This window comes from Cibotium barometz, chromosome 16 (assembly GCF_041138505.1).
Source record: "Cibotium barometz isolate CiBa-2024 chromosome 16, ASM4113850v1, whole genome shotgun sequence".
Classification (NCBI taxonomy): domain Eukaryota; kingdom Viridiplantae; phylum Streptophyta; class Polypodiopsida; order Cyatheales; family Cibotiaceae; genus Cibotium; species Cibotium barometz.
In genome coordinates, this window is record NC_141061.1 from 9357396 (window position 1) to 9369834 (window position 12439).

Below are 12439 nucleotides of genomic sequence, written 5' to 3' on the forward strand. Positions count from 1 at the left end.
AGGGAGTTGACCAATTATCGTTTCAGGCGAACGTAAGAGGGAGGGAGAGATTTCTTTGTTGGATATGCTCATACAAGTTTAGCGGAGAGATTAAACGCAGGAAATACATCAAGCCTAGCAGATCAAACGTCGACAGGAGGGAGGGAGAGATTTCTCGCATCCAGGCATCTAGCAAAATCGAGAGAGAGAGAGAGAGAGAGAGAGAGAGAGAGAGAGAGGCCTCCAGGTTGTGCATGTATGCCACGTATATTAAAGAGGGGACGTGTTATCATCATCATCATCATCATGATCAGGGTTGATTTTTTGATGCCCATCATGCACGTTTTTGGCCATTTTGAACGTAATTAACTTACATTTTTTTGGAGAGACGTCAAAAATTACATTAAGAAGCTCAAAAACGGGGGACTATGGGAAAAGACCGTCAGTTTTGATGGGCAAGGCTGCACGTCACCATGATAGAAATCTGAGAGAGAGAGAGAGAGAGAGAGAGAGATGTTGTGCATGCATGGCAGGTATATTAAAGAGGGGACGTGTTATCATGATGATGATGATGATGACACAAATCTTCCAAATCTTGGCTTTAAAGGTCAAAAACCTTAACAAAAACCTAAGGTCGAACACTTTTTTTTATACAAGTAAACTAATTAATCCCAAAAAACGAAAGTCTTATTGGCCTTACGCTCCTACTTTGCCGCGTGGATGGGCACAAGTGTACATGTGAGCTGGGGCGGTAACTCAAAGGAGGAGGAGCTCCTCCGAAAAAAACTGCAAGATTCTATCGACTGCTTGGGTCATTGATGACATTGCACTCAACCAGCTGATAGATACATCATACACATCAACAGATAGATTTGTGGACGTTTCAAACTTTCAAGCTTGCAGCTATTATAAGAGGGCAAAGGCAGCAGCGCTACAAAAGCTGCCACACACAGAGAGAGAGAGAGAGAGAGAGAGAGAGAGAGACCCATCAACAGACCTGCAACAGGTTTACGAAGGAGCAAAAACCCAAGAGTTCGGACGAGAAAAACTATCGCCCTTTTCATCTCTGAGGTTCGTGGCAGTTGTGGGCGCTTACACGTTCTCCCTGTGCCATTATACAAACGTCCATCAAACAATAAATGGCTGATTCTGCATCTTCTCGCCGCTTGTTGTCGCTCGCCTCTCACCTGCTGCCTTCCTCATCACAACCAGCATCCCATACCCATTCATCATCAGCCATGGAGCTCGCCCCCACCGCTGCGAACCTGGCCTCCGCCTTTCAGCACCTCCAGCAGGCCCCCGATGACCCCATCCTTGGAGTGAGTTTGTCGATCTCATATGTTAGGGTTTCGACCTAGTTTTTGGTATTAAAGGTGGTGTTTCTGCCCTATAATTATACATGTCTTTCCTTATTCGGGAAGCCTTTTCTTGGATTAGGGTTTAGACTACTCATAAACCTGTTCTTGAATTAGGGTTTTATGTAGTCTTTGTTTTTTTGGGTGATTTTAACCTTCCACTATGGATTTTGAAAGTGCAAAAAAAGGGGGTATCACCTCTTGAAGAAAATAGGGTTTTAAATTAATAATGCTTAATTCAGAGATGATGTTAATGTAGGTTATCACGTTGGGGAACATACTTTGATATTATGGATTGTTTGGGTTTGTGAATTGATGGCTAAATTTAGGCTGTGATGCAATTGTAGCAACACAATTAAATATCAGGGTCTGATTAAAACTGCGATGGAGGCAGGTTACCATTGCTTACAACAAGGACCCAAGTCCTGTGAAGCTCAACTTGGGTGTCGGTGCTTATCGAACCGAGGTCACTACTTCCGCCCTGTGTGTGTGTCTTTTCTCACTGCTTTGTTATCATCTGACTGTAGCATTTGATCAGCTGATTGGCTTTTTTGTTTTGGCTAGGAAGGCAAGCCCTATGTTCTCAGGGTCGTTCAGGAAGCTGAACAACGCTTGATTAATGATCAGTATGTACAGTTTTGTTGTCAATGACAACAATTTTGCAGTGGTGTAACATACTGTTTCTAACACCGAATTAATATAATGGGGCAATGGCATGGCAGTTCACGGAACAAAGAGTACTTGTCGATAACTGGTATTCCTGCATTCAATCAACTCAGTGCAAAGCTTATTCTGGGTGAAGACAGGTCTTTCTTTCTCTTCGCCCCCCCGCCTTTACACATGGGTACCCCCCCCCCCCCCCCCCCCCCCCCCCCCAAAAAAACACACACACACACACACACACACACACATATACGCGTGTGCGCAGGCACACTTGCGCATGCATTTTCACCTGTGTATATAGCTATGTGCAGATTGTTTATGAATCGGGTTTTTCTTCCTTTGCTCTGCAGTCCAGCTATAAGGGAAAAGAGGGTTTGCACTGCTCAATGTTTATCAGGGACTGGATCACTTCGTGTGGGAGCCGAATTTCTCGCCAAACATTACCCACATGCAAGTAACATTACCTGTAGCTAATGTTCTCAATTTTTAAGTGAACGAACTTGCTAATCACCATGTTTTTGAGATGGTATGTTTACTAAGATGTTACTGTTGGATCTCTCAGAGAACTATCTATATTCCTAGTCCTACATGGGGAAATCACACAAAGGTTTTCAGCCTTGGAGGATTGGAGGTGAAAAATTACCGATACTATGACCCTAGAACAAGGGGTTTGGATTATGAAGGCAAGTTTGGGTCATAGATTAGAACTTGGAAAGGAGAACCAATGTGCATAGTTTTGATGCATGGTTTGAGATTTTAAGTAGGCTTTAGGACCACCCTTGTTGCAGGTATGCTTCAGGATCTGAAATCAGCACCTTCAGGTGTGCTGGTATTATTACATGCATGTGCACATAATCCCACTGGAGTAGATCCCACTCCAGAGCAATGGGAGGGCATACACCAAGTGATCCGAGGCAAGAACATGCTGCCCTTCTTTGATAGTGCATATCAGGTAAGCTGGTAGACTTGGCCCTTTTAAGTGGGGTGTTCTGGCAATCTTATCAAAGCGCTGTGTTTAAAGGTTGTATATTGCTGCAGGGTTTTGCGAGTGGGAATCTTGATGCAGACGCGCATGCAGTTCGCTTGTTTGTAGCCGATGGGGGTGAGTGCTTTGTAGCTCAAAGTTATGCAAAGAACATGGGACTGTATGGCGAGCGAGTTGGAGCTCTGAGCATAGTAAGTAAAAAAATGCCAACAACTGCTCTTCTTATTTCATTTTTGGTTGCACATTCTTTTTTTGACTATTGATTTATGGGGATCCAGGTCTGCAGAAGTGAGGCGGTTGCTGTCCGGACAGACAGCCAACTAAAGCTTGTTATCAGGCCTATGTATTCGAATCCACCCATCCATGGAGCGGCTATTGTAGCTACAGTCTTGGGTGACAGGTACATAATCCCATCTCATTAGATATTCTACCTTTGCATCCCTCCATTTTTAAACAGAAAATTGAAGCATGATCTCGTGTAAAGAAAGTGGTGTGTTTTCACAATCAGGAATTTATTTAACGAATGGACCATCGAGCTCAAAAACATGGCAGACAGGATTATTCACATGAGGCATCTTCTCTACAAGGCTTTAAAAGCTCGTGGTATGTGCGATTTATGGTATTGCAGGATCAGTTCTCTTTGATTTTTGTGGGCGTATTCATCGACACAATGGGGTTGTGTTTTAGGTACTTCTGGCGATTGGAGCCATATTGTCAAGCAAATTGGGATGTTTACATTCACTGGTTTGAACAAAGAGCAAGTTAATTTTATGACAAGAGAGTTCCACATTTACATGACATCTGATGGGTAAAGACTACACTCTGCTTTTATCTTCAGAGGAGTATGTCATCTCACACACACTGCTTTGTTGTAAATCTCTGCAGGCGGATAAGCATGGCTGGTTTAAGCTCCAAAACTGTCCCACATCTTGCTGATGCAATTCATGCGGCTGTCATGACAAAAGCTGGACAGTAGTGTCCTCAGCAACAGGAATAATAAAGCCTGGCAGTGTTGCTGTTATGGCTTTCAATTAAATTTTTGTTTCTCACCTCAAGAGATGGAAGCTAGCTTGTAAAGATGATTAAAGAGTTCGCATAATCAAAACTTTGTTCTTTCTCTCTCTATGAATTCAATTAAATTTTTGTTTCTCTCCTCAAGAGATGGAAGCTAGCTTGTAAAGATGATTAAAGAGTTCGCATAATCAAAACTTTGTTCTTTCTCTCTCTATGAATGAAGGATATTCACATGATTGTGTGAAGTCTAGTCTCTACTCATTTATGTTTATAATTCTGTAAAATATGTGCAATTTCTCTTCTTTCACTGTGTTTGACATCGCCGAAGTGTTCATTTGTGTGGCCATGGCAACTTATTGATTTGCAAAGATACTAACTGGTCTATAATTGTGCAAATACGGTGTTAGCCTTCTAATGTTTCACATCATCTTAAGTCAGGCAGGCACAGGCGATTCCAATCTTCCTAAATAGACTTCTCCTTCTGTCTTCTGTCATGGACCTCTCCGCTTCTTCCTTGTTCCTACTAGTCTGGCCTCCTCTTGGTTAGGGAGTCCCTCTCTCTCTCTCTCTCTCTCTCTCTCTCTCTCTCTCTCCTGTTATAGATAGTGGTATTAGAGCAAGATCTCTATGCATTGGGTCATAAGCGTTTGGAAGCTTTAAAGCTCGTTCCGTGTTGAAGTGGGTATGACAAACACCAGATTTATTGGGGATGCTAAGAAAACCATCTATGAGCCCCGTATTAATAGAGGGAGGGAGACTCTACTAATGATGTTAATAAGTAGTCCCACAACAGTAAGGAAATTTCACCCAAAAAAATAGTGAGGGTATAGATGCTTTGCAAATGGAGTTGGAAATCGCTCATATATGGAAATTTCGGAGGGGTTACTTGTTGCTGAAGGCATCTACGCAAAGCCATGTTGTTGTGTCGATGTTTAACTCTTTCCACCTCAGCAGTGATAGTCAGAATACTGCCATTTATGTAAAGCCATGCCGTCGTGTCGATGTTTAACTCTTTCCACCTCAGCAGTGATAGTCAGAATACTGCCATTTATGTAGAGGGTTACCTTTGTGACAGCTGAAGCGGACAAATAAATCTTCTGCTATTTTATGTGGGACAGCAACTTCAAACACATCCTGGGGCAGCGTGGGTCGGGGCTCTATGATGTTCCTGCTAAAACCAAAGAGATGAATAGATGGGGGAGGATCCTTGCTAAAACCAAGGAGAGATTTGGAATTGAACCAAAGAGATGAATTGATGGGGGAGGATCCTTGCTAAAACCAAAGGGAGGGACAGTATGTATTCTTGTGATTTTTTGTAATGGAATTATAAGGACATGATGTTACATGCATCTGTCCTCAAGTGCAATGATAGTTAGAGGACACTTGTGAATGTAATAAGTGTATGCATGTGTGTAATTAGGGTTTGGGGCAGTTTTGAACCAACTTGGGCAGCCTAAGCATGTGCAAATCAGCCTGGCCAAGGGTCGGACACCGCTTTAAAGCAGCACGAACATGTCCGGTGACCTTTATGACATTATTTTCAGGCTTACAAAAGGCATGTTCTTTCAGCAGATTCATTGTAACATGATACATCGGGATGAGAGGAGCGTGTCTTCCATTGTCAGTTTTCTTTGAATCCTCTCTTCCTGTTTTCTCACCTTTGTGATTTAAGGTGTTTTAGAGAAGTTTGGCCTCTGTTAAAGTACTTTCCAGTTATGGAGAGTTGGAACCAAATCACTTAGAGTTCTATCCAGCTCAGAAGTTTCACTGGAGACTGATCACATGTGAGTTTAATGTGAAACTTTGTATGCTACATGTGGAATTGGATTTTGACCATGTTGAGATATGTAAAGATGAAAGCATTCAAATGATCCAACATGTGGATTTGCTTGGTAGACCAATGGCAAGGGTATGGAAGAAGGATATATTTCTCATGTTGAGAGCAATGGAGGAGCTAGTGCAAGAGAATGAAGCCACCTCCAAGTAATCCAGAGGTTCCATTCTAGCCACTTCAATGTCGAGCTTAGGTATAAATCTCAAAGCATGTGGAATGCATAGATAAACTTCACCATCTGATTTCAACTTAATAAAACAAACATGCTGAAAGCTTCAAGCATTTCACTCTACTCTCCATAGGAAGTGACGTGTTTCTATGAGAGAGAAGAGGGAGATCTCTCTCTTGCGCAACTTTTGGTAGAGCTCTGCGAGACAGAGACCCCCTACCTCCTCCTCTGTGTGTATAAGGGCATGGAACACGATCTTTGTGCTGCACGAGGCAAAAGATGAGGCGGATTATGGAGAACACAAGGTAGTGCATAGGAAAATGCAACATGTGGAAGAGAGACGAATAGGCGAGTCTCATCAAATAAATAGTGGGATATAGCATGCCTGAGCTCTCGAGGATTTGGGAGAAATCTGGCATTGAAACATGGTACATTTCTAATAAGGTGGAATCCAAAGAACTAGACTCCTACATTTAGCTCTCGAGAATTTGGGAGAAATCTGGCATTGAAACATGGTACATTTCTAACAAGGTGGAATACCAAGAAATAGGCTAGGAGGGTTACTATTTTTGGACAACCTCTTATGAAAATTTCGTTCACGTCATTACGTCTCTAAGTTGAGAATGGGGAGACATGTCAAAGCACATTTGACAGAAGGTATACTAGTTTGGATATTTTTAAAAGTAAAGATTATGGGGAGGACTCATCTCTTAGATTGAAACATGTGCAAGAAAGTGGATCAAAGTGAGAGAAGTGGCCTAAGGCTTGTTAGAAAGTGGATCAAAGGTGAGACAAGACTTGTCACTTTAGCTATTGTCTCCACCTTGTCATTATAGCCTTCTCTTGCTATTTTAGCTCATGGGAGGCCCAAATCTAGAAATTGGAGCCCTTTCTTCATTTGGAAGAGGCTCTATTGCTACACACTAGACTCTACCAGGTTGGTTGCTCGCATTCTCCTCAACTATTGCACTCTCTTCATTGGGAGGAGGCTCTCTTACTACAGACTAGCCTCTACTAGGTTAGTTGCTCGCATTCTCCTCGACTGCTACTTGTGGAGAGTTCCTACACTCCTTCACTCCCCTCAAGAGAAGGTTTCCTCTCCCATGAAGTAGTAGGGACCTTTTTCTCTCTCTTTGCAAAGGAGGAGATGGAGGACATAGCTAGCACTGGGGAGGCAAAGGAGGCGTAGGTGGGAGGGATTTGCTCGACGCTGGGAGGTGGTCTCCTTGGAGTTGAGGCCCTCTAGGAGAGTCACATATTCTCTCGCTCTCTCACACACACATATATATCTTTGTATATCTAAAACAGCTTCGCGTGGGGACGTGCCACATGTCACTTAAAAAAAAAAGAACATATTGCATGGAGAGCCGCCAGCGTCTTTGCAGGAATCGAATGCTGTAGCCGCCTTCACTACGTTTACAAGAACGTTTGCAGGAGTCGATTGCATGCACGTTGCAGTTGTCACCGCCACCAGCGCCCTCTGCAGTTTCGAATGTTACAGACTCCAAAGCTTGCTACCGCCTTCACTACGTTTGTTGCGGGCGGGGCTTGTAGCCGCCGCCAGTGCCCTCCTCCTTTTGAATGCACGCTCCTCAAAAGTGCCCTTCACGTAGGCTCTAGTCTCCTCTCCTTCACGCTTTGTTGTGCTGCTGAGAGCCTTCTTGCACCTGTTGGTAAGTTCCCTCTCTCTCTCTCTCTCTCTCTCTCACCTGTCTCATTCCTTGCTTTCCTTTCCTTGCTGTTCCAATCATCAATTAGTTTTTGTGCAGGATTTTAGGTGCCCAATGCGTTCTCTTCTTCCTTTATAACGCGTGCAGATAACACCTGAAGAGAGCTTTGTCCACTTGCTGGTGAGCCTCCTCGTGCTCTGTCTGTCTCTCTCTCTCTCTCACACACACACACGCGCGCACGCACGCACATACGCACACACACCTGGCAAGATGTAAAGGGGGGGGAGGGTTTTGGAGGGTGGTTGGCTGGCTAAGGGGGGGGCACATAATTTTTCATGTGTATGGTCTGAGCAAAGGCTCTAGCTTGCATGGCAAAAATGCGAAGCGAGGCTAATAACTCTCAAAGGAATTGATGACTAATAACTCTCAAAAGACCTTGCCTTGGTAATTTCTTCGCTTAGTTTAAACATATGGTCAGATTGAGAAAAGGCAATTTCTTTGCTTAGTTTATACATACGGTATGCATACATGTCGTGTGTGTGTGTGTATGATTTAGAAAACTGAATACACATAGAAATCCATGCATATACTATGGAGGAGTGGTGTTGTGGACAATCAAAGTGATTACGGTTACATGTATGCCAATGTGGGAACATGAGAAGTGTATAAGCTTATGGAGGTTATAAGGAGGCTATAATAAGCTGATGGCAATAATAAGCTTCTGGTGGTTATAAGGAGGCGATAATAAGATGATAGCAAAAGAGTTAGAAGGGAGGGCATGGATGGAGATAGTCATGAATGATAGCTGCGCATTGGTGGGGGACTTGAGATTGATAATAAGAGGGTGGTCTCGCGAGTGGCTCTGTAGAGGAAGGCAAAGATCATTATGGTAGATAGCTCTTTCATGCCCTTAATTCTCCTTGCAGTTCGTCTGATCCCGGAAGCTCTCTTCGCTTTTAGAATCCGAAGAAGATGTCATGCCTAGACGCAACCGAGCAGCCTTCCTTGCCTCACCTGCTAGCCCACCCGCGCTGTGTGATGGTGGCGATAATAATGATTTGTGACATGGGTGCTTGAGATCGATAATAAGTGGGTGGTTGAAGATGGCTTGTGAGTGGATTTGCATAGGAAGGTGAAGATCATTATGGGAGTTTATTTTATATTACATACAGAGATCTACAATGTAAATCGATCATATTGTTTATTTACATATAGACAAGAACGTTGTGTTTAATAGTTTTTGTCTCATGCAGTAAATTTACATATTTTGAGGTAATTTTCTATAGCATGCAGTCAACGGATACGAGAGAGAGAGAGAGAGAGAGAGAGAGAGAGAGAGAGAGAATTGGTCCAAGGTTGAGCAGCATCTTCCCCTTATTGTGTTGACTCCTTTTTTATTTTTGTGTAGGCTTTTATCCGGAGTGAATCACTTTGACATCGTCCCTGTGAGGTGCTCCAGATTCAAGGTCCAATCTCTCTCTCTCTCTCTCTCTCTCTCTCTCTCTCTGTTCTCACGCTTGTAGTTGTCGCTCGCCAGTGCCCTCTCCAAGTTTCGAATGTTACAGACTCCAAAGCTTGTTGCCGCCTTCACTATGCTTGTAGGAATCTATTGCATGCGGGCTTGTAGCCACCGCCAGCGCCCTCCTCCTCCTTTTGAATGCACGCTCCTCAGAAGTGCCCTTCACGTAGGCTCTAGTCTCCTCTCCTTCACGTTTTGTTGCTGCTGGGAGCCTTCTTGCACCTGCTGGTAAGTTCCCTCTCTCTCTCTCTCTCTCTCTCTCTCTCATTCCTTTCACCTCTCTCATTCCTTGCTTTTCTTTCCTTGCTATTCTAATCATCAATTAGTTTTTGTGCAGGCTTTTAAATGCCCAACGTGTTCTCTTCTTTCTTTCTAACGCGTGCAGATAACGCTTGTTTGCAGAGAGCTTTGTCCACTTGCTGGTGAGCCTCCTCGTGCTCTCTCTCTCTCTCTCTCTCTCTCTCTCTCTCTCTCTCACACACACACACACACACACACACCTGACAAGATGTAAGGGGGGGGTTTGGACGGTGGTTGGCTAGCTACAAGGGGGCACATAATTGTGCATGCGTATGTTCTGAGCGAAGGCTGCAGCTTGCATGGCAAAAATGCGAAGCGAGGCTAATAACTCTCAAAGGAATTGATGTGACTAATAACTCTCAAAAGACCTTGCCTTGGTAATTTCTTCACTTAGTTTAAACATATGTCAAATTGAGAAAACATAATTTCTTTGCTTAGTTTATACATACGGTATACACTCATGTCGTGTGTGTGTGTGTGTGTGTGTGTGAGTGATTTAGAAAATTGAATACACCTAGAAATGCATGCATATACTATGGAAGAGTGGTGTTGTGGACAATCTAACTGATTATCTTATGAGGGTGAAACGAGCCACAAATACGGTTATAGGTATGCCAATGTGGGAAGATGAGAAGTGTATAAGCTTATGGAGGTTATAAGGAGGCGATAATAAGCTGATGGCAATAATAAGCATATGGAGGTTACAAGGAGGCGATAATAAGATGATAGCAAAAGAGTTAGAAGGGAGGCCATGGATGGAGATAGTCATGAATGATAGCTGTGCATTGGTGGGGGCTTGAGATCGATAATAAGAGGGTGGTCTTGCAAGTGGCTCTGTAGAGGAAGGCAAATATCATTATGGTAGATAGCTCTTTCATGCCCTTAATTCTCCTTGCAGTCTCCACGTGATCCTCCCGAAAGCTCTCTTCGCGCTTTTAGAATCCGAAGAAGATGTCATGCACAGACGCAAATCGAGTAGCCTTCCTTGCCTCACCTGCTAGCCCACCTGCGCTGTGTGATGGCGATCGGATAATGATTTGTGACATGGGTGCTTGAGATCGATAATAAGAGGGTGGTTGAAGATGGCTTGTGATGAGTGGATTTGCAGAGGAAGGTGAAGATCATTATGGTAGTTTATTTTATATTACATAGAGAGATCTACAATGTAAATCGATCAAATTGTTTATTTACATATAGACAAGAACCTTGTGTTTAATAGTTTTTGTCTCATGCAATATTTACATATTTTGACGTAATTTTCTATAGCATCATGCAGTCCACGGGGATACGAGAGAGAGAGAGAGAGAGAGAGCTGGTCCAAGGTTGAAGAAGCATCTTCCCCTTGTTGTGTTGACTCCTTTTTTATTTTTGTATAGGCCACTACAAGGGATCGAGCTCATACCCGCGCTCCTAGCCCGCTAAAAATGACTTGTGAAAAAAAGTAACGGCCCGTGTAGCAGCACGTGTATAATCGCGGCCAGAGACATGCGTGTAAAAGCGCGTGTATAAGACTGTTAAGACGCGTTGATACACGGGCGTATACACGTGTTCTGTCAGTTTAGCTGTGCTTCGACGCGCTGATAGAAGCGTCTATACACGCGTTTTGTTAGTTTAGCTGCGCTTATACACGCGTATTTCACAGATTTGATGCGTCTATACACCGTGTTTTACAGATTATCCACGTATATACACGTGACTTTTTACAGAGTTGACGCGTTTATACACGCGAACAGAGAGCAAAAAAAAAATCCAGAGAGTGCTATTTGGTACCTGAATGCTGTTCCAGCATTCCAGCACCCAATAACACTCTCTGGATTTTTTTTTTTGGTGCATTGGACCATCCACGAGGAAGATTAAGACAAGAACGACATGAATGCATACATTGTCAATACACGATTCAAGATAGACATGAATGCAATACTATCAATTCACGATTCAATATTACTATCAAAATTTTATGTGTACACATATATACAAGGGAGTCCATATGTCGAAGTAGCCCATGGTTTCAGTTACATAAATATATATACAACCACATCCTCAATATGGAATGTGATACTATAAGTCTGAGTACTACTCAGACCCAGATGATGACTCGGTGCTCCCTCCATGCTCAGATGAGCTCACATCGGTCGGAATGTCCGATGAGTAGTGCTCACGTCCACCCTCTGCAGTGGCGGCGGGTGGATCATCAGCAGCTTGTGCCTGTTCAAGTAATATATAGTATATAAGTATATATATATGTAATTCAATAAACCAAAATCATTCGTTTAGAGTTTTCAAGTACCTGTCGACCGTATGGTCTCATGGCCATCTCAAACGGCGCGTTCGTAATACGTCCCTCGGTTTTGAAGATGGCCCACGTGTCACGTCTGCTATGCTGGGGAGCATACCCAGTATCGTGGGCTGTGGGCTTCCTCCCCGTAACCCGTCGTCGCTGTATCATAATCAACAATTTGTAAGATTAAAACAATCATAGAATCAATGAATTAAGTAAATAATCAAATAAAGTGGCAAGATACTTACGAACTCTGCCTCCCATGACTCGACGCCGCCAGATCCGAAATGCAAAGATCCAATGGTCTCCATCTGGATCCATCGTGCCTCCACATGTTGCCTGCTCTTCACGCCACCCTCTGCTCGTTTCTTTGCCTCCTTCCACTCGCGTTTGTGCGCAGTGGCAGGTTTCTCGGCAGGATAGCCACCCGTAGCTACATTTAGCCCATCATCGTACGCGAGTTTTTTAAGGTGAGATCTTTTATTACTTAAGATCTCCCTTATTCACGTCCTTCTCCATACATCCGAGAATGTAGCATGTGGGGGATTGGGGTGTACAACCTCTATCACCTCCCCAACTAATCGGCTATTTTGATCTTTAAATCTAATAAAACAATTTCTATACAAGTTTGATAGTACCCCACGCATGTACTCCATTACCCATTAGGGGAAGG

The 12439-nt window shown here is 43.4% G+C and overlaps 1 protein-coding gene across 1 annotated transcript; it reads left to right on the forward strand.

Moving 5' to 3' along the window:
• Positions 1 to 853: 853 nt before the first annotated feature.
• On the forward strand, positions 854 to 4241 carry LOC147630343 (aspartate aminotransferase, cytoplasmic-like). Its single transcript, XM_086810201.1, has 12 exons — positions 854 to 1298; positions 1729 to 1800; positions 1899 to 1960; positions 2057 to 2140; positions 2348 to 2447; positions 2560 to 2680; positions 2786 to 2949; positions 3036 to 3173; positions 3261 to 3382; positions 3491 to 3585; positions 3670 to 3790; positions 3868 to 4241. Exons 1-12 carry the CDS (start codon positions 1119 to 1121, stop codon positions 3956 to 3958), a joined length of 1350 nt encoding a protein of 449 aa, XP_086666327.1. The 5' UTR covers positions 854 to 1118; the 3' UTR covers positions 3959 to 4241.
• Positions 4242 to 12439: the final 8198 nt, after the last annotated feature.